Consider the following 27,155-nt stretch of genomic DNA (forward strand, 5'->3'; position numbering starts at 1 on the left):
CAGATTCTAGATATGAGTGTTGAAAGTAAGGCCAACAGAGATTTGCTAAGATGAAATTCAAGGGTGAGAGCAAAGGAGAGGAGTCAGAGATGACTACACACATTTTGGTGTGAGCAGTGGGAGAATGCTGTTGCCATTTACTGAGAAGGGGGTGGATGATGGAGACACAGATGTTGGAAGGTAGATATCAGGAACTCGGTTATAGAGAAACTAAGTTGAGATGAGTAATAGATTATAGGAGTGAAGGTGTAGAGTAGAAAGTGGATATAGAAGTACACAGAAGAAATCGGCCTTAGGGATATAAATTTGGGATCCATTAACATTTAGATGTTATTTAAAGCCACTGGGTTGGATGAAATCGCCGAGAGAGTAAATATAGAAAGAACGTATCAAAAGCACCCCTGGGGACCTCCCTGGAGTACTACAAAGTCTCCCTGGAGTACTCCCAAGCTTTAAAGGGCTAGGGAAATGAGGAAGAATTAATTACAAAGGAGCCCAAGAAGGAACAGCGGGGAAGGTAGGCAGGACGTTCATCATGAGTGGTGTTCTGGAAGCCAAGTAAGGGAAGTGTGTTCGAAGGAGAAAGAAGAAATTGACAGCATCGAATGCTGTTGACAGGGGAATGTGGTCATTAAGAACACAATTTGTCTTTTCAAAAATTTTATTGTTCAATTACAGTTGACTTTCATAGTTTCAGGTGTGCAGCATAGTGGTTAGATAATTATATGTTTTATTTTACAAAGTGATCTTGATATTTTCAGTACCTACCTGGCACCATACTTCGTTATTACAATATTGTTGACTACATTCCCCTTGACTATTCTGTAACTACCAATCTGTACTTCTTAATCCCCTCACCCTTTTCACCCAGCAACCAACCCCCCTCCCCTCTGGCAACCATCAGTCTGTTCTCTGTATCCATGAGTCTGTTTTGTTTCTGTTTTGTTTCTCCATTTATTTTGCTCTTTAGATGCCACATATAAACGAAATCATATGGTATTTGTCTTTCCATGTCTGACTTATTTCACTGAGCATAACACCCTCTCGGTTCATCCAGGCTCTCGCAAATGGGAAGATTTCATGAAGAGCACAATTTGGGTTAAACCAGAAGGTTGTGTGTGTCGAGAGGCAGGCAGTTCCAGGCTTGGTGATTCAATCATGTCATCTTTCTGTCCTTCCACTTCTCCTGCCTCAGCATGTTGCTTTCGTCGGTGACTTTTCAGTTAAAGTATGGTCGCTAAGAGTTCCACGTGTTAAGTGCTCCTGCTACCGTGTCCAGAGGCTGAGAGCAAAGGACGAGAGCTCCCTCCTGACATGCTCAGCTCCATATATCAGGGAGGAAAGACCTTACTCAGCACCTCATCCCCTAGTGCTCGTAGCTTGAAGTCTTATTGGCACAGGTCGGATCACATGGTCACCCCTAACTTGAAGAAAGGTGGGGGTCATAAGTATTTGGCTTTTTAGACCTTTCTATAGAATGTGAGCGATGGAAATGGGGATTAGGAATGATAGTTGGGGAGTCAGGAAAGATGTTAGATACAATCAGGTTAACTTAAAAGTATAATGTATTGACTATTTTTATCTACCCTTTAGCTTAGAGCTTTTGCTCACTTATATTTTGGGGCAGATGATTCTTTTTTGTTGGTTTGATCTCATCTGTTGTCCTTTGTCCTGTATTTTACTCTATGCCCTTTTATTTCGCATATGGTGGTGGTGTTTTTGTAAATTTCCCATTTTTATAGTGCCAAATGCATCTTTTCCTTTAACAGTTCCTTTGTTTTTATGCTTAACAAGACCTTTACTTAAAAGGAAGACTGATCTATACTTAATTATTATGCTTAATTTTTATGTTTTAAACCCAATTCAAATGTTTTTTTGATAGTGAGCACTAGTAGTTAATAGTCATACACTACTTACTTTGGACCAGGGGCTGTTTTAAGCATTTAAAAAATATGAACTCATTTAACTCTCACAAGAACCTATGAAGTACCAGTATAGTTACCCCCACACCCCTCACTGGGGATCAAGCCTGAAACCCAGGCATGTGCCCTGACCAGGAATCGAACTGTGACCTGGTTCATAGGTTGATGCTCAACCACGGTGGCTCTAGATTTTTGACTTTTAATCCCTATACCACACTGCTTCTCCAATTTTAACCTTTTAAAATGCAAATATCTTAATACCACAAATGTCTTCACTGATTTGAAATACCCCCCCTTATCCTTTTCTGAATTTTTATATTTCTGAGACTTATACACCAGTTTATTAATCTGTCAGTATAGTTTTATGCCAATAGTACACTTTTACTAGTTTATATTCTATAATAATTAATAGCACAAGTTCTTTCACCTAATTTTTAAACTTTTTTTTATTGTGGTAAGATATATATTACATAACATTTACCATTTTAACCATTTTTAAGTGTACAGTTCAGTGGTATTTAAGTACATTCACATTGTTGTACAGCCATCACCACCATCCCATCTCCAAAACTTCATCTTCCCCAACTGAAACTCTATCCGTCAAACACCGACTCCCCATTCTCCCTTTCTTTCAGCCCCTGACAACCACAGTTCTGTTTTCTGGCTCTATGAATTTGACTACTCTGGGTACATCATATAAGAGGAATCATACAATATTTGTTCTTTTGTGTCTAGCTTATTTCACTAACCATAGTATCTTCAAGGTTCTTCCATATTGTAGCATGTGTCAGAATTTCCTTTCCTTTTAAGGCTGATCAAAATTTCATTGTATGTATGTGCCACCTTTTGCTTCTCCATTCATCTGTCAGTGGACACTTGGGTTGCTTGCACATTTTGGCTATTGTGAATAATCCTATGAGACATAGGTAAACAAATATCTCTTGAAGATCCTGCTTCCAGTTATTTTGGGTCTATACCCAGAGGTGGAATTGCTGGGTCATATGGTAGCTCTATTTTAATTTTTTGAGAAACCACCCTACTATTTTCCATAGCAACTGTACCATTTTACTTTTCTACCAGCAAAGCACAGAGTTCCAATTTCTCCAAATCCTCACCGACACTTGTTATTTCCTGTTTTGTTTTTATACTGGCCATCCTAATAGGTGTGAGGTGGCATCTTCTTGTGGTTTTGATTTATATTTCATTAAGAATGACTAATGACATTGAACATCTTTTCACGTGCTTGTTGGCCATTGTATACCTTCTTTGGAGAAAGGCCCATTCAAGTCTTTGGCCCATTCTTAAAATCAGATTGTTTAATTGTTGAGTTATAGTCCTTGCCATTACTTTTATGTTCCAGAAATTTTTGGCCATCCTTAACTTATTGTAGACTAATTTAAAAAATTCTTAAAAAATTCTCATTACGTCTAATCTATAAATAAGAAATGCGTTTACAGAAAAAGGGAGCTTTTGTAAAAGGACCAAATGTTGTTTTTTAAAATGTTCCAAGAAATACCTTTCTCTGGGTAATTTATGAAGATTTTCATGTGCAATTTTTATCAAATGATTCTTTTTTTGAAAAAAAATTTTGCCCAATTCCTCCTTTAAAAGCAATCACATGTAAATTTAGATTGGAATGGCATTCAATTAATATCTTAATTCAGGGAAGAATTAACATGTATTTTCACTTACACAAATCTTTTATGCTCCTCGGTTTTGTAATATCTCATAATCGTAGCACTTTTTGATGATTTATTTATAGAAATAGGATCTTTTCTAATTTTTTTCTGGTATATTGGAAAACTGTTGTATAATATTTATTTTGTAAGCATAATATCAGGTTTATTTAAACAGTTTTTTGACAATGCTCTACCATTGAAGATACATTTTTAACATATACATTAGTGTTAATAAGAGAATTTGGTCCTTTTGGCTTGAGAGTAAACTTGGAGCCACAGTTTTGAGTTGGTATAAATTATTTATCCCATATATTATTGTTGTCTTTTTATCCCTTTGGGTAGGCTTACTTTAATCCAGGGGTCCTCAAACTACGGCCCGTGGGCCACATGCAAATACAAATATTGTATTTGTTCCCGTTTTGTTTTTTTTACTTCAAAATAAGATATGTGCAGTGTGCATAGGAATTTGTTCATAGTCTTTTTTAAAACTATAGTCCGGCCCTCCAATGGTCTGAGGGACAGTGAACTGGCCCCCTGTTTAAAAAGTTTGAGGACCCCTGGTTTAATCTATATATATAAAAGCCTAAGTGACCGGCCTACTGACTGACCGGCTTACAGGCCAGTAGCTATGATGCACACTGACCACCAGGGGGCAGATGCTCAACACAGGAGCTGCCCAATAGCAACTTTGCAGAGTGCCCTCTTGCACTCTGGGACCCCTCGAGGGATGTCAGACTGCTGGTTTTGGCCCGATCCCCGCAGACCAGGATGAGGGACCCCACCCGTGCACGGATCCGTACACCAGGCCTCTAGTTTATAATAATAATTTCTAGTTACTGTAGATAATTACACCCAAGGTCCCTTTCTCTATAGAGTTGTGTTTAAAGAAGCCAATTTTCATTATCGCTATAAACAGATTCTCTCTTTTTTTGTTGTTGGTATTTTAACTACTTTTGTTTGTTTATTTGGCATTTTCTGGTTCTGACGCTAGTAGTTAATGGCCCTGCTACTTGCTTTCCTTATTACTATTCATTATGTTTTACATAACAATACAATAATTTATATTTTAATATATACATATACATATACACATATGTATTTTTTAACAGGTCATTCATATAGTACTGACCTCAGCAGTCTCCTTTTCGCTGTCTAGTTAAAATTTGCAGGGCCCAAGCCCTGGCAGTGCATTGGCCTCCTAAGTTGTCTCCTTGATTTCACATGCTTCCCTGCAGTCAGTTCTGCACAATGCTATCACGTGACCAAGTTCAGAAGCAAATGCTAAGAAAGCTGCAGTGCCCCTGCCTCTCCATCTTCCCTCCAGTCCCCACCGCCAGCCATTAAGGTCTGAAGTTTTTAGCCTGCAAACTGTCCTCCTCTCCAGCCCATTTCCTTTTTCTTCCCCAAGATACCTGTGCTCCTACTAAGCAATGCAAGTCACAGAACAAAATATTTTAATGTGATGCGATACAGTGTATTCTCTAGTATGTAATTTTTGTGGAAAACATTTGGTAGTGATTTCTATAGTAAGATGTCAGGCGTTCCTAGCATCCTCCCTATACATTCGTGCTTTGCCATTACATACAGTTACCATTACTATGTAAGCAAGTAATACCTGTGTAACACAACTCCATATGTGAATCCGTTGTCCAGATTTTTATTAAGATGACCTGTGTCTTCTAACATAGGTAATATAGTAGTCAAGTTGTTTTTTATTAATTAAAATTCATGAATTTTATCAAATGTAAAAAGCAGCCAGCCATTCTTTTTAGTGCTGAATGGCCTCGTGAAAAACGTACTCGTGCTGACGTCCTTCTTGTCTCGCTGGGAGTGCAGAGATGAGAACTTGCTTTGACTGGTAGGTGTTTCTGTGGCTTTGGAAACCTCTCCGGTTAGTGTGTTTTGTGAGGAGTGTGGGACCCACCTTCTTTCCCAGGCCTTTCCTGAAAGAATGGAGGAGGCCAAACGGGGCTGAGCGATTCCAGTGCGAACCTGTGCAGGCCCTGGGAGCTTTCCCCTAGAGAATGAGTCATTTGTAAGTGTCAGAACAAAGGAGGACCATTTAGAAGTTCATTCTTTAGCTTTAATTTCTAGTCCCAGGAAACACATCATTATGGTATCATAAAGAATTTTCCATCATAGCCATAGAAAAACATCAATTTTAGGTGCTGGTTTCTTCAATTTGTTTCTTTTTCTTAGTAAAATTAAAAGAATTAAAGAATACATAAAGCTTACAGATGTGTAGGAATAAAAATAATTATAGAGTCTACTTTACATTAAGCATTTATCCATTTTAAGCTTTCTTGGTTTCTTTGTTTTGTCTCAAGCATCTTTTAAAAGGGGGGTAGGGCAGGTCAGAGGAATGATAACTGGGGAGTACGCTTGCTTCTGGTGCCAGGCTGTGTGTTGGAATCAGGGTACAGGTCTGTAGTAACTCCAGGGCACACTGAGGAATGTATGTGAACCTCAATCCTTTGGGAACAATGCTGTGAAACATTCCTTTCTGAAAAATAAGTTGATTTTTCTAAACTTGTTGAGTCTTGATTGCATGTGGCTGCGGCCCAAGAGTTTTCATATGTAGCTTGCCCAACCTTGTTCATTGGTTTCGATGATATGACTCATCAGAATGATTTTGCTTAAAGGGCAGCGATTTGATGAATTTATATTCTAAAAACCTGTTTTTCTATACCTCCAAAATCAAGTAAAACTTGTGGCTAGCTGTAAATTTAAAAATCAAATGGACATTTGAATATCTGTTACTTGCTAATCATCATAAGGAATGTAAAGAAAAATGTCTCCTTTTATTTAGCTAATAGGCTGTAGTCTCTTAACAAAGGACAAATAAATTTGGTTAAGTGTTTAATGCTTCAGTGTAGATGATGAGATTACTAAAATTTATTTACTCTTGCCTTTAAAGGAAATTTTAATAGTTTTATTACTATCACCATTGTAATTCTATATTTATAATTATAAATGCCTGATTTAGGTATAATTGACAAAGTTGTAAGATATGTAAAGTGTACATTGTGGTGATTGTATGTGTGTATACATTATGGAAGGGTTCCCACCATCAAATTAATTAACACATCCACCTCATATATTTATCTTTTGTGTGTGTGTGTGTGTGTGTGTGTGTGTGTGAACATTGAAGTTCTGCTCTCTTAGCAGTTTTTTAAAACTTATCTTTATTGTGGAAAGTATTGCAGATGTCTCCTCCTTATTTTCCCCATTGACCCCCTCCACCCCACACTCATCCCTCCCAGGCCTTCACTGCACAATTGTCTGTGTTACATGGACTGTGCATATATGCATATAAGTTTCCTGGTTAATCTCTTCCCCATCCAACCTTCCTTCTGAGATTTGACAGTTCTCTGCTTCTATGTCTCTGGATCTATTTTGTTCATTGTTTATTTTGTTCATTAGATTCCACATATGAGTGAGATCATTTGATACTTTTCTTTCTCTTACTGGGTTATCTTGCTTAGCATAATACTCTCCAGGTCCCTCCATGCTGTCTTAAAAGGTAAGAGATCCTTTTTTTTTTTTTTTTTTTTTGCAGCTGCATAGTATTCCATGGTGTAAATGTACCGTAGCTTTTTTGGTATACTCATCTACTGATGTGCACTTGGACTGTTTCCAGCTCTTACCTATAGCAAATCTCAGTTATCAACCTTAGGTGTTATCAGCCTTAGTCACCATGTTTTACATTAGCACCTCAGACATTACTCAATCGATAACTGAAAGTTTGTCCCCTTTACGCACCTCTCCCTACTTCCCATACCTAACTCTTGGCCTGAAAAAAAAATTAATTCAACAAACATATATTAAGTCCCACTCTATGCTATCCATTTTGCTGGGCCCTGAGGGACAGAATGGAGTAAGATGTTCTTCCCATTCTCAGGGAAACTAGTCCAGAGACATAGTAAATAGACGCTGTGATAGAAGCAACATAAAGGGAGGTGTGGCCCACTGCACACACAAAGAGGTCCTGATTCTTCCCAGTGCTTCTCACACATCATGTGTATTTGAATCGCCTGGGGATCTTGTTAAAATGGAGATGGTGATTCACAGATCTGGGGTGGCGCTGCCAAGGATTTAAAAGCACCGTCTCTTGGCTTTGTATTCAGCAGACAAGATAGAGGACTAGATGGAAAGGAGGCCATTTCGTTCACAAATATGGTCTTACGCAGAAGAATAGAGTGGCCCAGGGAGGTAGAAATGAGGGTGGAGGCACGGCAAAGCATAAGGGGGAAGAAGGTGGTAGGAATCAACCTGATTCAGCCTCTAAAATGAAATATTCATTGAGAGGATTGAAAATAATATCCCGTAGCTAATGGGGAAATGGAGCTTTTTAAATTGGGTCATGAGCATAGTTCTCATGTTCAGGAGGTCCATGCTATGGGCTTGGGAAGGATAGGAGGACAGGACGTATGGTGCCTAATACAGTTGTTTAGGCAAAATATCAGGTTAGTAAGGATTGTAGGACTTGGATGGAGAGGAAGAAGACTGTTTTGAAAAGAAAGGATGTTCCTAGTGAATTAGAATAGTAAAATCCTGGTGTCGAGAGAAGAGTAGGTTGGTTGCCCGTACAGAGAACAGTGCAGGGGTGAGGCTGGAGGCAGGGAGAACTTTAATTTGGGCGACTTCAAATGCCAGACCTAAGGAGAGTCAGCTCCTTTTCCTCCATTAAGATGAGATTTTGGCAGGCAAAAGCACAGGGACAAAGCAGTGAGCGTTACTTTTCAGACGAAGTTCTTTTCTCTCTGCTGGCACCATCAGTAATATGTGACTGTCATTTTCCTCTAAGGCAGTGGTTCTCAACCTGTGGGTTGCGACCTCCTTTAGCGGTCAAACGACCCTTTCACAGGGGTCGCCTAAGACCATCCTGCATATCAGATATTTACATTACGATTCATAACAGTAGCAACATTACAGTGTTGAAGTAGCAACGAAAATAATTTTATGGTTGGGTCACAACAGGAGGAACTGTATTTAAAGGGCCAGAAGGTTGAGAACCACTGCTCTAAGGTCTTTTCATTTTCTTGGCATTCTTCAGGATGTGATACTTTTAGCATTGAGAGACGTGGTGCTAGAATATATGGTAATCTGGGGGAGGGAGGAGAGATGATTCCAATGTTTTGAGGCCGGGGAAAAAGGAGAACTAGACTTAAATGAGCATAAGTAAGTAGGAGGTTATCTGTCCAAATGGAATCATTCAGCAAGGAATTGGAAAGGGGAGAGGCTTTGGGGTTCAGGAGGAGGCTAGGGCTGCAAGTGCGCATTTGGGGTTCATTCGTACAGGGCAGGGTTAGAGTAAAGTGAATAAAATAGACTCTGCAAGAGAGAAGGGTAGGAAGAAAGCCGTGAGCGAAGGCTTGAACTTGGGAAATGCCTGCATTCAGACAGCCACTGTGAGACCGTGTGATTTCAAAGATGCCAGAGAATGTGAGGCATATATATTTTGTTGATAAATGGAAACAATTTGCTGCAAGAAACAGAAGTTTGAGTGGAGATCATTTAAGTTGGCAAATCAGGAGTAAAGGTGAAAAGTTAAGAGGAAAAAAGAATACTGCTGGTAATATAGCACCACCTGGTGTTAGACATTAGGTATTTTTTAAGTGAAGGTTTTTTTTCTTCATCAGATGCATTTATTTTCCCCTTTCTGTTTGCTTGTTCTAAATTTTTCATTTTTTTTTTTTTAATATGGAAGCCTCATGCATGAATGGGATCATTTGTTTATTTTTTAGTTAACAGCATGGGGGGAGCCATATCAATTTGTTTATTCTTTGATTTTAATTTTGCCAAAAGCTTCTATCTCCCATGGCTCTTTCTGATCTGCCACTGTGTCACAGAACACATGAGTTAATTTCGTGAGGTTCCCTGGTTACAGCCAGCCTGCTTGCCTCACCATCATCTCTGCTCGTCTGCTTCTAATAAATCAGCAATACATAAGTCTAGGTGAAGACTTCACCTACAGTTACATGATTAGGAATAGTCATTTTACGTTGTCAGTCAGTTGTTAGTGCAGGAGGTTGCGTTTATAAGCTTAAAACTTTCAAAATGAGTAGCAGTAGAAACTTTTTTCTTTTTTTCTTACCCCTCAAGGAAAACCTACATCTTTGAAAACTGCACAGCCGTCTTGGGTGAATTTGCCTCGACCGCTTCCGAAGTCCAACGCGTCCCTGAAAAGCTCTGCGCTCCGGCGGACAGGCAGCCCCTCCTCCATCGCCAGCACCCACAGCGACCTGAACGCTTACAGCAGCAATTGTGAGTCGGTCATATGTCAGTCATTCTTTGGGGGTTGTTGAAACGGTCGTTATATGAAAAACCAGTGCCCTGCAAATCATCATTAGGCTTTTGGGCTCTGTGATTTACGAGAACATATGCTTGCTGCTGCTTCTTCTCCCAATTTTCCCCCCCTTTTTTTGCTCTGAAAGTTTGGCAGGGAAAATATTCTTTCAACAACATTGTCTTTTGATGGATGTGCTATGAAACATTGAAATATTGGTGTTAATGGGACCTGGTATTTTTTATCATAGGGATTCTAAAGTGTGTCATTTGAAGTGATAGTGTTTTTTGGTTTGTTTAAGGAAAGAAAGCAATCTAGGGGGCCATTGGAACCCAACTGGGAACCAGGAAAAAGAAAACTTCAGCTCCATTTATTTTGTAAAAGACCACATTTTGTGGATGTGTGCTTTAGAATCTTTGGATGCTGGATTCAGTGCTATATGACTAGTATATTAGAATTTCAAGCCTACTTTTACGTAATTTAAATTCAGGAGGATATGTTTAATGTTGCTAATGTGAATTCTGCTTGCTGTGTATAAAAAGGGTGAATTAATTGAGTGCTCCCTTTCATTCAAAAGGTGTGTTTGGTCTTGGTACTTCTTTGCTCGTTTAAATTTTCTCACAAAGTTAGTTAATTTGAACAATTTAGGAGTGCCTGGCTGTGCGCAGGCATCATGACAGATGCAATGAGAGGTACAGGTTATAAAAGAATGGCGCTTCTCTAAAAGGAGATGAGAAGAAGGAAGATATGTACATGGATAACTAGAATAGCAGATGAAACCAGATGTATGGTTGTGGGGGGAGGAGGGGAGTTCTTTAAGGAGGGATCAATTTCTTCTTTCTGGTGAGGGGTCAGGGACAAAGCAGTCATGGGTAGAGGAGCATATTACAGGGTTACCATACACTATTTCATTTCTTTTCTCTCAAATAATTTCTATTGTAATTGATTATATATATAAGGTAATTCAGGCTCGGAGAGGTTGTCACCGGGCCAGGGGCACTCAGCCAGCATGTGAACAGAACTGAGGACGCGCTTGGGGAGGATGTGGCATTGAATTAATGAGCACATTTCCGAGAGCTCGCTTAGCAGCAGTAGCTCGTCTGGTGTTAGGAAGGAGCGGGATGCCAGAACTCTAGGAACGCCGGAACGTGTTACTTACACTGGAACGGGATTCCTCTCTGCTTATTGTCTGGACTTGACGTTGTAGCATGAAATCAGAGGGGCTCTCACGGAGCAGAGAATTAGGCATTTGGAAAGGTGATTCGCACGTGTGTTATGTCAAGGCCATTGCGCTTGCCACTTCCTCTGTGTGCAACGCGAATGTTAACAATCAGCAGCATCAGCAGCGTGCTCCCGGGGGACCCCGCGACGCCGGAATCTGTGACACTGGAGGCAGACGCTCTGTCGTGTCACCACCCAGCCTTTCCCATTGACAGCCATGTTGACATGGCCACCGGTTCCGTGGCGAGTCTGACACTCCTGAGGAGGGTGTACAATGCTTTTGTCCTCTCCTTTTTGTCTTGTAACAAAGGGCTTTTCCCTCCACCCACCGAGCCTGCTGAGCGGCGATGTGTCCCTGCTGCAGGGTAAGCGTCCAGATCACTGAGTCTCTTTCTCAGTGGGATTTGCTGGCTGGTCTGATCTGTTCTGTGCGGTGCCCTGGAGCTCACAGATACCGCCCCCCAATTCCAATTCACTAAGAACAGGCATGAAGGATATGGGAGCGAACATGGCTGCAGCTTTTCCTGCCTGAGCTTGCTCTGACCCATTTAAATGACTGTACCAGGAGGATTTCGCAGTTGCACAGAAACGGATATCTCTTCCAACATCTTTATCAATTCGACACTCACCCCGCCGGCCGGCTCAGAGAGGCACTACGATGCGACTCTACTGACACTGCTGGTGCTGGGATCCTACAGCCTTTGTGTGGCTCCTTTGTTAGCCTCGCTCACGGGGCACAGAAGTACGTCGGTGATTTCTGGTTTGATTCTTCTCTTTGTAAGCATGCTCTCAGTTTTATTCAGTACATCGATCTAGCACCTTTTGCTATTTTTGTAACTTGTATCTTAGTTGCAGTGTTTCTCGGACATATTTTAAGTTGTCATTGATTCCGTCCAGAACCAATTTTATTGTATATTGTGTGTGTTTCCGAACTCCATATAAATCAGCAGCACCGTCGATGTTCTTGGCACACGGAATTACTTCATTTTCAAAGGTTATCTGATGGTCTCCTTTCCAGTTAAATAGCTAGCGGATTTTGGGTGTGTAGCTGATAGTTGTATGAGTATAAAAATATTTTTGTACAATTAAAATGAAAACACATCTTTATGTTACTCATTATATTTAAAAAATATTAAAGCTGTGTACTTTTTGAAGATTACCTTAAAACATAAATCATTTTGAGCTGAGGTTTTCCTATTCTGATGGTGATGGGTCATGTTGGGAAGTCAGCTACTGGCCAGTGTTCGGTTCGTATTGGGTGGAGTATTGGAACCCCTTTAAAGAACACTTCCTTGGCTTTGTCTGCTCATTTCTTTGTGATGTGACAATGTCAGTGGCATCATTTAAGAACTCCTGAGACCACAGTGCTGTTGTAAAATTAGCCTCTGGTTCTGGCTACGTTGAGATCCTATGGAAATAGCATTGCCAAGTTTTAAAGTGACTGTGTCAAGATATCTAAGATAGTAAAGCTCTGTTACTTGAGGGTTTTAGCAGGGTTGTTTTTTTAAATGTTCTTTTAAGCATAGAAAAAAATTAAAGTTATGATATACATTTTTCTTTTGGATATTAGCATAAAACATTGCATGGTAGGTTCTAGGTCAGATGTGCTCACTTATAGAGATTAAACACCTTAAGCTCTTCCAGAACCAGATAGCTGAAGTCCAGTTTTTTTAAAAAAAAAATATATATTTTTTTGTTGATTTCAGAGAGGAAGGGAGAGGGAGAGAGAGATAGAAACATCAATGATGACAGAGAATCACTGATTGGCTGCCTCTTGCACACCCCCTAGTGAGGATTGAGCCCACAACCCAGGCATGTGCCCTGGTTCATAGGTAGACACTCAACCACTGAGCCACGCCGGCCGGGCTAATGTCCAGTTTTTGAGATCACTGAATAAAAATAAACGATCTCTGCAGGTCTTGACAGAGGGAAAGGTTTGGGGACCACGGTGCCAAAGCAGAAGGGAGTCTTTGGAGGGTCTAATTTCACCACATTAGCCAATATGAAGTCCCAGGACTTCTCTCTCCTTCCATTTTGGCCACAAAAAACATGTTTATTTTTGAGAGACAGATGGTGAGAGGAAACATAAGAGACGCACACCAAAGCTATTTTCACTCTCTTGGAAAGAGGAGAACAGGAGGAGGCTGACTAAAGAAATGGAACCTTTTCCTTCACCTTCATGGCCAGCCCCGGCCCAGGCGGTGTGATGCGTAGAAAAGGTTAATTCAGCTCAGGCTCCTCTTAGTTCTCCTGTGAACTGATGTGAGGCTGGACAGCCTTCACTCTCTGAGCCTCAGTGTTCTCACCTGGTGAGTGGGAGGGGAGGGCCAGGCACCTGCATTTTCTTCATTACAATATGCCCCTCAGGCTCTGTGCCCTCTCACAGTCCGGGAGCCCTCAGGGGATGTCTGGCTGAGAGTGTCTAATCTTTTGGAAGGAGGTGCTTGCAGTTGCTGAAGCGAGGAAGCTGGCAGAGAGGAGGAGGGGTCTGGTTTGCCCTCAGTCTCTTCCTCATTGCAGGGTGACAAGTGGGAGGTGGCTCACGGCCAGCCCTGGTCAGTTGGAAAGAATCAGCTGAAGAACAGTGTTGACAGTTTTTCAGGCTGCTTCCAGGTTCAGAGCAAAAGTCTGTGTTTGACTAGTGATGTCTGCCAAGGGACAGGAAGGGCTGACAGGCTGAATATGTGTGTGTGTGTGTGTATTCTGGTCCTATATTACAGGTATGCTTAATACTTAATGTGTGTCTAAATGGACTATTAAATAAGAAAATAGTATTAACCAGACTGCTGTTAATTTCGTTTTTTGTTCTTTTAACGATTTTCCAGGGTATATCTGAGACATTCTTGCTGTCACAGAGTGGAGTGATTTTGCTTTTGGAATCTGAAAGCTTAGACTTCAGTAGTGATTTGATTTCGAGCCAGGTGAGCAGATGAGCTGGCGCAGTGGGGCATGTTAAGTGGATCCCCCCCAAAAAATTCAAGAAACGAACAGAATGTTGGCTCTGTGTGTGTACACATACTTTAACAAGCAAAACCCATACTGATGTTGGCTAGATGCTAAACGGAGCATGAAATGCAGTTCGCAAATACAAGTCTGGAGCCGTGAGAAGCCCCCGTCTCGCACAGGAAAGCCACCGCCTCTGCCTGGGCTTCTCCGAGAGTCTCTCCTCATTGTCTCCTTAGCTCTGCCATCTCTCTCCCTCTCTCTTTGCCCCTCTCCCTTCTTCCCTCCCTTCCTTCCTCCTCCCTCTCTATCCCCTACCCCCCTCCCTCCTCCCCCCTCCATCCCTCTCTCCCTTTTCACTTGAACTACATTTTGACCTTGAGGAAATGAATACTAAGAATTTCAAAGAATCTATTATCCTGGCATAATTGATACAGCTAAGACCAAGGATGGAAACAGGACAGGGGCAATTTAAAGCTGCATGCTAGAGTTGGCTAAATCCTAGGGGAGCTCAAGTGGACTTTCACATAGGGATTCTACAGACCAGCTGTCATTATGTGATCATGGCCAGGGCCCATGGAGCACCGTGTTTAGGAGAATTCTGAGGAGGGGTTTGGTCTCAGTGGGACTGAGCACCATGATCAGTTAGTGGGGGCCCATGACAGCTTAAGGATTGACTGTTTCCACACCTAATATTCAGTTCTACTCATTAGACAGAGAGAGGTGAAGTGATTCAGGGCAGCCGGTAGTGGCCAAGTCAGGACGGGAACTCGCTTATTATAGACTAGAGGCCTGGTGCATGAGATTCGTGCACTCGGGGGGAGGGTTTCCTCAGTTCCTGTGCCCTCTCGCATTCTGGGAGCCCTCGGGGGATGTCTGACTGCTGGCTTAGGCCCTCTCCCCGCAGCAGTCAGACATCCTTAGGCCTGCCTTGGAGGTGGGAGAGGCTCCCACCACCGCCACTGCACTCTCCAGCCATGAGCCCGGCTTCTGGCTGAGAGGCGCTCCCCCTGTGGGAGCTCACTGGCCACCAGGGGGCAGCTCCTGCATTGAGTGTCTGCCCCCTTGTGGTCAGTGCGCATCATAGCGACCGGTCGTTCCGCTGTTTGGTCGATTTGCATATTAGCCTTTTATTATATAGGATTATATAGGATTCCATCATTCATTGAACCAATTATGCTTCTCGTATTACATTGAAACTTTTGGTGCTGAAGGATGTATGATTTGGATATAATAACACTGGATAAGAGAAAATTTAGCTATCACCCGGATACCAACCAGCTGCCTGGTAGGACTGACAGAGGGCAGGAGAAATACTTTCATGGCACCATGCCTCCTAGTGAAGTGCGTCCTTCAAGTTGAAGTTTATTAACAATGGGCCAGCTTAAAGGAGAGTGTGGAGAGAATTGAGGGTCAGATGTGTCAGTATTGGTCATAAAAGTATGTGCAGCTCAGCACAGTTTGTCCCCCATTAGTAAAGTGGGGAAGAGGGAAGGTGGGAAGCACGTACAATAGAAGATCTTAGAGTTGTGTGTTTGTGTGTATCTATATGTATGTTACATATATAAGTGTAAACATATATGTGTGTTTGTATCTGGATCAGAAATGTCCTTGAAATGTGGATTTTGACTCTCACGTGTTAACAAAGTTGCTGATAGATCTGGGCTGGATCCAGAGATCAGTATAACAATGCTGAACCCGAAGAGTGGCAGTGAGTTTGTTTTCAGGAGGACACCTCCTGTTCTTTGTGACAGAGAGCCAAGCGACACGGGGATTGTTCCTCAGGAGAAATGTTTCTTGTGCTGTAGTGAGAAATCCTTTTATTGAGTTCTTTGGAAACTAAAGATCTTTGTGCTTAAAGCCTAGTAATGCAAAGTGTGAATTTAGGACCATATGAATTTATATTCAGTACGTAAACTCATTTCAACGTTTCAAAATCTGAATAGGTGTTTTTTTGCTGCTGAATATATTTGAGAAATGTTTCAAGAGAAGTAAGACTAGGTGGGCACACAGTGCAAAGTACAGATTGTATCATAGAAATCTGCACCTGAAACATACGTGATCCTATTAACCAATGTCACCCCAAAAAATTTAATTAAAGAAAGTAAGACTAAAATCCAGATTGTTGTAATACATGTCTAAGACTGTAATAACATCATTTATTTCCTTTCTTGGATTTTGATTTAGCAAAGGCTGAAATGCTCATTGAAACCCAGTTCCCGTTTTGTATGGAAATCTATAAAATATGCTCTGTGAAACTTTGGTTGTGCTGTTTTACATTTATGAACTTATTCCCCATCCATCTTTAAGAAGTTGTATTGAATTTGTAGTAGTAACCTCTTCAGTATTATCACTTACATGAGCTCCCTGTCAACTTTTGGAAAAACCAGGTCTGTAGGTTTGGGGGATGGAGAGACTTGGAAAGAAGAATAGGAAATGGACAGAAACCTGACAGTAGGTGGGAAGACTCTGTGTTGATTTGACCCAACACTGCCAATGTTTTCTGGGCACAGGAAGAACGAACAGATGGCTCACTGTAGAGGGACTTGACATAGATCACGGGAGAAAATAGCATGTTTCTACAGGATTCCAAGGTGACATCTGTCAGAGCTGCGGTAGGGTCGGGATGGGTTAGCCCAGGGAACAGCTTCTGGCTGTTTCAAATTTATAAGATATCAGTAAACAAGGCTCACATCTAACCTTTTTCTAGAAATGTGAGGTACAAAGATCAACATTGGTAAAGACACTTGTGATGGTAAGTGTTGAATATCAGCATAGAATTGGATGCTTAGAATTGGGTATCAAAGATTATTTGGAAATGGTAAAATAAAAATAAAAAAAATCCCATGTGGGTTGGTGGCGGGGAAATTAAGCTTGGAAACCAGGTGGTGAGTGACTGAATCTCCAGACTTTCCCTCTGGCTCAGTGAATACGCGGTGGTAAACATGCCAGTGGTTTGAATGGTTAACAAGGGAGATGGACTAAAAGGTTAACGTTTATGGGAAGAGAGAACCATAAAACTTTCCAAGTATTTTTTGCATGGATTTTTTTTTCTTGGGTAGGAAGAGAAAGGACGGTGTGCTGTTTACCCTCTCGAATGAATATGTCTCAGGAAGAGCAAAGCGTTACTGCCAAAATTCCTCTGTGAGCTAAGTGTTTGGACAGTGTCCTTTTTCAAAGGTTATTCAGTTATGGAGACTCAAAAGTGAAAGTGTGAATTTAGAGTGATCTCTAAAGATACATACAGCCCTGTGTTCATCGCAGCATTATTTACAATAGCCAAGATATAGAAGCAAGCCAAGTGCCCATCAATAGACAAGTGGATACAAAAGCTGTGGTACATACGTATACAATAGATTATTACTCAGCCCTAAAAAATAATGAAATATTACCATTTGCGACAGTATGGATGGGTATAGGGGATATTTTGCTAAGTAAAATAAGTCAGACAGAAAAAGACAAACACCATATGATTTCACTCATATGTGGAATCTAATGAACAAAAATGAACCAAACAGAAACAGGCTCATAGATACAGAAAACAGACTGACGGTTGCCAGACAAGGTGGTGGTTAGAGGGTTGGGTGAAAAAATGTGAACGGATTAAAAAGTACAAGTTGGAAGTCATCAGGGTGTAAAGTTCAACATAGGCAATATAGTCCATAATATTGTAATAACTATGTGTGGTATCAGGTGGGTACTTGAATTATTAGGGAGATCACTTTGTAAATTATGTAATTATCTAACTACTGGGCTATATACCTGCAACTAATGTAAAATAATATTGAATGAAAAAAAAATATGGAAAAAAAAAAAGAATCACATGATTTCAATGTGCATTCCTGGTGACTTTAAGTCTAATTATTTGGTTAAGGAGGTGTTTGCCAGTTTTCTCCACTATAAAGTTGCTATTTTTCCTTTTTAATTAGCAAATGTCTTATCCCATCTAATAAAAGAGAAACATGGTAATTGGCATACGACCGCTACCCTTCCCATTGGCTAATCAGCGAGATATGCAAATTAACTGCCAGCCAAGATGGCGGCCGGCAGCCAGGCAGCTTGAAACTAACATGAGGCTTGCTTGCTTCAGTGACAGAGGACTCCAACGTTCCCCGCCTGCCTTGCCGGCCTCTGAGCTGCAACTCTAAGCAACTATGTAACAAATATAGAAGCTAAACAAAACCCCAGAAACCTGCTTTCAGCGAGCCGGGATCTCAGAGCTGGAGTTGATACAGAGTTTCGATTATAGAACCTAAACAAACCAGATACCTGCTTTCAGCAGCAGAGGCCTCAGGGCTGGAGCCAGAGCTAAAGCTGGCCCAGAATAAAAAAAAAAGAAAGAAAAAAAGGAGCAGTTGGGAGCTTCAGTCCCAGCCTGAAAACAGCCCTCAGCCCCTCACCCAGACTGGCCAGGCACCACAGTGGGGACCCCCACCCTGAAGGGTGTGTGACCAGCTGCAAACAGCCATCATCCCCTCATCCAGGCTGGCCAGGCACCCCAGTGGGGACCCCCACCCTGATCCAGGACACCCTTCAGGGCAAACCAGCCAGCCCCACCCATGCACTAGGCCTCTATCCTATATAGTAAAAGGGTAATATGCCTCCCAGCACCGGGATCAGCATGACAGGGGGCAGCACCCAAACCCCCTGATCACCCTGTGGCTCTGTGTGTGACAGGGGGCGGGGCCACAGCCTCCCTATAGGCCCTGCTCTGTTCCTGACGGGGAAAGGCGCCCCAACCCCCTCATCGGCCTTACCCTGAGTTTGACTGAGGGTGGCATCGCAACCTCCCAATCCGCCCTGCTCTGTGCATGACAGGGGGCAGCGCCCAAACTCCCCAATCGGCCCTGCTCTGAGCCCGTCCAGGGGCTGCACCTAGGGATTAGGCCTGCCTTCTGTCACCCGGGAGCAGGCCTAAGCCAACAGGTCGTTATCTCCTGAGGGGTCCCAGACTGCGAGAGGGCACAGGCACAAATTTTTGTGCACCGGGCCTCTAGTAGAGTAATATTTTGCTATCTTTAGAAATATTTGATATGTAATGTATTATGTTTGTCCTCAGAATTATCCACTAATGTTAGCATCCACTGACATTCCTGGTCTGAATCAAGTATTTCTGTAACGGTTGCCAAATGATGATTTTCTGATTTCATTATTTCTTCTACACTTATCAGTTGGCATTTACATTTCTAATATTTTTATGTACATCTATGAGATATATAATCAGAAAAAATAATGAATGCTGTTAAAATGTTAAAGGAAATACCAATTTAAAAAAATTAAATTAGGCTCTACCTGCTGCTTTCGTTTTGTTTTGTTTTGTTTTTAATCTTTACCTGAGGATATGTTTTTATTGATTTTTTTAGAGAGTGGAAGGTTAAGAGAGAAACATCAATTGGTTGCCTCCCACCTGTGCTCCGACCCGGGGTCGAACCTGCAACTGCTTGATGCACAGGATGACGCTCCAGCCAGCTGAGCCACTGAGCCAGGGCTCCTTTGTCTGTTTTTAATTACTACGCAATAAAATTTGACATTGTTTTATATGCTTTTATCTCTACACGCTGGTACTATTTTTCAAACCTTTATTCTAATGTTTCTGATATTTATGAGATTTTAAAATGTAGATTCTCGCCAAAACCGGTTTGGCTCAGTGGATAGAGCGTCGGCCTGCGGACTGAAGGGTCCCAGGTTCGATTCCGGTCAAGGGCATGTGCCTTGGTTGCGGGCACGTCCCCGGTGGGAGATGTGCAGGAGGCGGCTGATCGATGTTTCTCTCTCATCGATGTTTCTAACTCTCTGTCTCTCTCCCTTCCTCTCTGTAGGAAATCAATAAAATATATTAAAAAAAAAATGTAGATTCTCCCTGCCCCAAACGGTGCAGTAAGTGATGGTAATGGTGGGTATAGTCCTAAAGTAGCCACAAAGGCCACTTCCCCATAGCACAGCAGAGGAACACAGCTTCATAGGACCTCATTATGGACCCAGCACACATTCAGCAAAAATAGGATGTGAAAATGCATCCTCATCTGGGATTCAGAATGCAGGAAACAAGTCCCAGTTTGCTTACTTTTTTCTTTTCCCGGCCCCCAATGCAAATACAATTCTTGAGGATGCTACAGCAGATTTGGGTTCCCTTTGTAATCCAATGGGAAGCCATAAAGATGAAGAGGAAATTCACAACTTAGGAAGAACCTGTATCAACATGCTGTGCTCACTTGTCCTATGTGACTGAAAGATATTTAGTCGTTTGATGTTCAGGGCTCCAGTTAATACTGGGCAAAAGAAGAAATAAGAGTAAGACATCTACCTGAAGCTTTGCCATGATGGTTTTAAATGTTAGTTCTGATAGAAAATCAACAAGTTACAGATTATAACTGTTGCTTTGCTCTTTGTCCTGGTATCACTGACCCTTAATATGCTAAGATTGTCTTTAGAATTCCAACGAAGAAAGAGAAGCAAAATCAGAGACTGGAGCAAAATAGAGAAGATGCTCCTTCCTGAACTCGTTGACATAGTCTACTTAGAGTAGAGTAGTTGCTCACTAAATTCTTCTCTCTTACTTTCACCCTGGTGTTTTCTCTTGGAAGTAACGTAGGTCCCTTTATATTAATAGTGTAGGAGCCCCCTTTGCCTAACTAACCAGTGGACTCACCAGAGTTCCACCACAGAACAAGCAAAGTTGGTTACTATTCAAAAGTCCTTTCTTTAGCATTTCTTTTAGTGCCTGGAAAGTCTCTCTCTCTCTCTCTTTTTTTTTTTTCATCTCAGAGAGGATTCCTGTGTGAGTGAGAGAGGAAAGGTTTACCGATAAGATAGAGGATGGTTTTTATTATTTAGGCCTGACCCTTTTATGTTTTAGCGTTGGGACTTGGGCTTCTTGGTTCCAGGACAGATTTGGGTCCCCAGCTCCTAGCTGGAGCCGAGGAGGAGCAGAAAGAGATCTCATCCTGTGGCAGCCAGGGAGTGTGCACAGTATTGTTCTCGCATGATTGACACAGATGGGCAGCCTACACGCTGCCTCGTCCTCGGCCACGTGGATGCGCCTCCTCGCTGCACCGTGCGTGTTCTTGTTGCACAGCATGGATGGCCACATAAATCATCTCCCGATTTTTATTGGGGATGAAAACTGAGCTGAACACTATGCATAAACTAGATGAATCTTTTATAGCCTTTTTTTTTTTTTAAGTCTCATCAGAGGATTTTTCCATTGATTTTAGAGAGAGTGGAAGAGAGAGGGAAGGACAGAGAGAAATATCAATGTGAGAGAAACACATAGATTGGTTGCCTCCTGCAGGAGCCCTGACCAGGGCCCGGGGCCAGGGAGAAGCCTGCAACCGAGGTACGTGCCCTTGACCGGAATCTAATCTGGGCCTTGGGTCCACAGGCCAACCCTCTATCCACTGAGCCAAACCAGCTAGGGCTAGATGAATCTTTTTGAAATTCCTAATATATGTTAGTAAATAACTTTCCAGAAAGGTGTTAGTCTCTTAGAGCTTCATGAGTGTCTGTTTGCTCTGCATCATCTGTGTGTGTGTGTGTGTGTGTGTGTGTGTGCGCGCACGCACACATGTGTGTACAGCAAGCATGTCAAACTCGTAGCCTGTGGGCCGCATGCCTTGTTTATTTGGCCCATGTTAGCCTTTGAGTTTGACATGCTTGGGGTACAGGATCATGTGGTAACTTCATGTTAATTACCTAGTGAATGTTTATCAACACTTTTGCCTTTCAACTGAATTGAAGAGAAAATAGGCAAACGTACTGGGGAAGATTCTTTAGCATGCCAGCACGTTCTCGTCTGTCCCGGGCCTTACTACATTTCCGGGGCATCAATTGACTCCCTGCTGGGCTGACAGGAATCTGTGGTTTTTATTTATCATAAAGCCCCATAATCTACACCTACACCAGTAACTGAAATTCAGAGCTGTCCAACTTTGATACTAAGACAGCTTTCAGATCATTAGAACTTCATGATTCCACTAATAACTGTATAGGACAAAGCATTCCAGTATGTTTCCCTATTGAATTTGTGAGCTTTTGTATCTCACAGGTTGTATGTGAGTGGGAATCAATGCTTTCCATTTATAGCAGTCACACATTTTCAGATATTATTGTTTTAGCTGCCTGTTTTCATCTGAATTAAATATGGAACTAGGAAAGGCAGTCTTAATGTCTCAAGACTAGGATCGTGAACTATTAAAAAGGATATTTCTTCTGATGGGCATAGTACATAATAATCCCCAACGTACAGCTTCTCTCTCCTGGAGAGAAAAAGTATTAGCACTAGGCATTTTCCCTTGGCACATTGTTGGACTGACATTATGCCTGCCTTATTTCCAAAGTATATAATTGACCCTTCACAGGTTATCAGAATGGAAAATTGACTCCTGATTAAGTAAGAAAAGAAATGGACAGTATGAATTATGATGTGGTTTTATTTGGCAAAACATTTAATCCTTGGAGTTAAATGGGGTGTATGATAGGGTTCAAAATGCCTATCTCCAATTAGTAATCAATGCTATAATAATTTCAGTGAAAAAAAAAAGATGTATTTTAAGGGTTCACCATTGCAATTTAACCTAGACTGTGGTATGAACATGTATTTTCCCAAAAATCAGAAACATGGCATTTCCAGGTTTTTCTAGTTGGTTAGTTATTAATTATTATGACTTAAGCCTAGCTTGCATTATGATCAGCCTGCTGAGGAAAAGTCAGTGTGTTGGTTTTTGGAAGGATAGCCTTGATGCTAAGAAGTGGTGTCCAAACAGTGGATCATGTAACCTCTTTATAGCATATATTCTGCATAATTGAAATGACTGATCACTAAGGTGTTTCCCTACTGTCATATTCAATGTCTACAAATCACCTTGACTTTCTTCATAGTCTGCTTGCCAATGGCCATCTTTTGGATGCTATAGAGGACATCGCCTCCACATACAAACATGTTCCTCTGAGGATTAAATTCTAAATAATTGTACCATGGCTTTAAGATATATATATATTTTTAAAGCAACAAACTGGTGAAAATTAAGTTGACCAACTTCATATCCTTCTGTTTTGGTAAAATAGTAATTTAATTTTAACTATGGCAGTTTGCTAAAGTTTATCATGTAGAGATTTAGAAATCACTATTTAATTTTTTTAAATTTGAGTTTAAATAAAATTCAGATAACTTTAGTGCTGTTTTGTCACTTTCATAAGTTACATTTAGCCTAGGCAACATAATTTAACTACTCTTTAACGTAATGTAAATAAATCAAGACATACACATACTTGTACGCCCTTCCCTCAGGTAACCAAACTGCTTTCTAAAAGCTTCTTGCCCACCCCCTAAAAATAAATAAAAGCTTCTTTCCCACATATACCATGAATGAAAACATAAAATAGTGCTGCTTTCATCGTATTCTGGTCAACATTGGGTATTATTTTTTTAAATTGTTGGCTAATGTAACCATTGAAAATAAATTGTGTATGGTGTTGTTTTAGTTTAACCTTAAATCAGTATTGCAGAGACAATCCTGTTATCTCATAAGACAAGAAAGAGAATGATCTTCAGAGACATTGAGTGTTGGTTTAAATCTTGGTCTTGCCACATTCTACTTTTGTGCTGACCTTGAGCTAGTTGCTAAGCCTCCCTAACTCTCAACTTCCTCACTTGGGAATGTGAAAACATTTGAGGACAAATTCCCGGTGTAGGAGTAATTCTGACCCCATGGAATTGTTGTGTAAAGTTCTCAGATGAGTCTTCTGTTAGGGATGGTGATGATGAGAATCCTCTCCATTCATCTTATGATCCCAGTGGCTTACTTTCAGAGTTCTTTTCCAGGAAGTTGAGTTATTTTAACTCCTGAAAGCAAGCAGGAAAACCCACTGGAAGTCAAGAACCATCTCGTGGAGTCTAGCTGTTGTAATTTATTTAAAGAGGATGATATTATAAGTTCTAGCCAACACTGACTCTAAATAAAACTCAGTTTATTCTTTATAAGGAAGCTGTCACACAGGCCACCCACTATTATTACCTTGCTTCTTCCACACGTTAAGACCGTCTGGGAAACCAAAGCACCAGGGCTGCATTCAGCCAGCCCCCTGATTATTTTACAGGAGCTCACCAGTCCCAGGTGCCATGGTGTCTGCCCCGGGGAGCAGAAAATGCACGGCTCCTTCCAAATCCGTTTACTAACATGGCACACGGTGCGGGCTGCTCTCCGTCCCCTTTCCCAAGGGTTGGGGAATGGATGCAAGTTGCAAACCTGCTCGGATGAGGTAACACGGGGGGGCCTGGGTTTCCCCGGCAAGAGGAAGGACGAGGCTGTCAGTCAGGGTCGGTTTATGATTATAACTCTCCTCTCATACTGCAGATGTGGTTATGATGTCTACTAAATTTGGTGTTTCAAATCAGGGAAAAGTAGGGATTATTTAATAAAATTCTTGTTGAAACAAAGGCTATTTTTTTTTTGTAGGAGCTGAGTGTCTACTTCACATACGACATAAATACAGGGTAGGGAAAAAGGAGGTTTACAGTTGTTTGGATGGAAAAGAATACAATAATTCATAAATAACAATAGAAAAATAAACTGTTTTTGCATACTCACAACTATAAACCTACCTTTCCCCCACCCTGTATATTCTAGACTGACTGAAGTTTTACCCCAAAATTAGGAATATAGACTTGGATAGAAAAGACCTTTCCAGGAACAACTGTATCAAAGAAAAGATGAATAATTATGACAGCAAAAGTTTTAGGCTTCTCCTCTGTCAAAAACATTACAAACGCGGTGAAGGGTGTTAGCTATAACTACACGTATTGTGATCATTTCACAGTGCTTACAAATATCGAACCATTATGTTGTACACTTGAAACTCATACAATGCTATTTGTCAATTATATTTCAAATTAAAAACATGATAAACAGTATTAAAAAGCAAACAACAAAATGGGACAACAGAGGCTACAGGCTTCCTCGTAACATAGAGGCTTCGTCAAGGCCGCAAGAGAAAGGCGTCTCCACAGAAGAAAAATAGATGGAGCGACACGAAAGAAGGAATATGGAGGGGTACAAAACGTGTGAAAAAAGTTTGCAAAATTAGAGTAATGTGCTGCCAGTTCTTGTCTCTTGTTAGTGAGTGAGTGAGGTGCCGCAGACATACTACGAAGGGGAGTATACATTACAACAGCCTTTCCGAGGCACCTTGGTGACAAAAGCTTTCTACCCAGGAACCCCATTGATCAGAACGGATTCTAGGAAAATAGTGGACTTATTTATTGCTTTCAAAATTATTTAAGAGGGGGAAATATTGGAAACAACGTGAGTGATAGAAATAACAGATGCTGTTTAAATTACCTTCATTGACATTTAGTAACATTTTGAAGCCATTAAATAACAATATGGAGGATTATTTAATGCTATGAAAGATAAGTGAAATTTTTAATTTAATAAGCTTATTAAGCTTCCATTAAGTTTAGAAACTTGTTGCAGAGCACTGTAATGTGCATGTAATTTAATTTTTATTTTTTTAAAAATCTACAATGAACACATGTTTTTAAAATTTGTTTTTAAAACAAACATTGTGCATGGGTAAGATGTCACTGCTCTTATGTTGGGAGACCAAAGAACTAAAAGGCAATGGCGCTGGTATTGGAGAACTTATAGTCTTATGGGCGGATGGGGGCTGAAATTTTTTCTAATTGTTTTGTGTTATTTTTTAAATCATTATTTACAATATATCTTATAGGCATTCTTCCTCCTATTCTAGGATACTGGAAAAAAATAGGGCTTTGAGTTGAACTTTCTACAGTTGGAATAAAGATAAGAAAATAAGACCATAAAGATTATTAAGTCATAAAAGTGAAGAAAATGTAGCTATTAGCGTTCTTTTAGGGAAAGTAAGGAGATAAATGTTAGAGTTCAGGGGAAGATGGGTTGGACATAGAGGCTTGAATCTCTGATATAAATATCAATTTGCTCCAGATTCTTCGTGATCATTAACAACAGCCAAAAACATCAGATAATATTTGTATGCACTTCTTCACATCTAAGCATCCCTGCATAGCACATGCCATAATCATGTCTAGAATCATAACATCATTGTTTTCTACAGTCAAGTCTCTGATTAAACACACGCAGGCACGCGCGCACGCACACACACACACACACACACACACACACACACACTACTCAGACTGCAGTGGAGTCTGTGATTCTGCTTTGAATGTACTGTGATATAACACACTGACCTGCCAAATACTTATAGCATCCCTAGAATATCTTTTGTTTCTTAAGCCTTACTAAAGACTTAGACAATTTTTTCTTTGTTTTTCTTTATCTGTGTCAGTAACTGAGACTCAGCTTATTTCATAAGCTTTTCATAAAGCTATTATGTCACACTTTTTAAAAAGTTTCTTTTTCTGCCTCTGATGCTTGTTAAAAATAATGGGGAAACACAGAAACATATGGCCAAGAAATTAAAAATCATGCCCACTCCAACTTCCAGAGCATTGCCAACATTTTGCTATGTTTGCTTTAATATTTATTCTTTTTGTTTAAAGTTGAGATCCTACTATCCATACGATTTTAAATCTGAGTTTTGTTTTTCCACTTGACATCCTAACACAAGCTCTGCTGAACTTCCCAAAACCCAGTCCTAATTTTTATAGCAGTAACCACATTGTTTTATCTTAGATACTCAAAGTTCCTTAGATTTTTTTCCCTTGGCGATCCTTATTATGTTCTCTTAAATCAAATTAAGACTTTGTATGATAATGAGGGTGGATAATTTCTTATCTTTAGGTACGTCTCATATTTAGTATAAGTTCAGAAACTACAGGTAGGGCACAAGTGATAAACAGCTGATCAATAAGTAATCAAAGAATATTTTTGAGCCAATTTAAAAATCTGTGCTTCCCTAATGCCCCAAAGTAATATATTTACAAATTGGTGTTCCTGTACAGTAACTGCTTATTCAGTTACTTAAATCAGTGAATATATATGAAGTATTTGGGTGAGTGCCCAGCACATAGTAGATTGTCTTACATAACAGCGGGCTGTGAATAGATTGTCAAGGCCGCCCCTTCACATTGGCTCACTTGTGCTAAATTGCCACCAGGGG

The 27,155-nt window shown here is 40.8% G+C and overlaps 1 protein-coding gene across 6 annotated transcripts in view; it reads left to right on the top strand.

Moving 5' to 3' along the window:
- MTUS1 (microtubule associated scaffold protein 1) overlaps positions 1 to 27,155 on the top strand; it is a 133,660-nt gene that overhangs the window by 53,506 nt on the left and 52,999 nt on the right. For 5 of the 6 annotated variants that reach the window (XM_036301896.1, XM_036301901.1, XM_036301899.1 and 2 more), the window contains exon 4: positions 9,707 to 9,868. The exons of the other annotated variant lie outside the window; for it this stretch is intronic. In XM_036301896.1, the coding sequence (XP_036157789.1) occupies positions 9,707 to 9,868 (162 nt within the window). The remainder of the gene's footprint in view (positions 1 to 9,706; positions 9,869 to 27,155) is intronic. 6 annotated transcript variants of the gene reach the window in all.

The sequence above is a fragment of the Myotis myotis genome, unplaced genomic scaffold (genome assembly GCF_014108235.1).
Source record: "Myotis myotis isolate mMyoMyo1 unplaced genomic scaffold, mMyoMyo1.p scaffold_m19_p_3, whole genome shotgun sequence".
In the NCBI taxonomy this organism is placed as follows: domain Eukaryota; kingdom Metazoa; phylum Chordata; class Mammalia; order Chiroptera; family Vespertilionidae; genus Myotis; species Myotis myotis.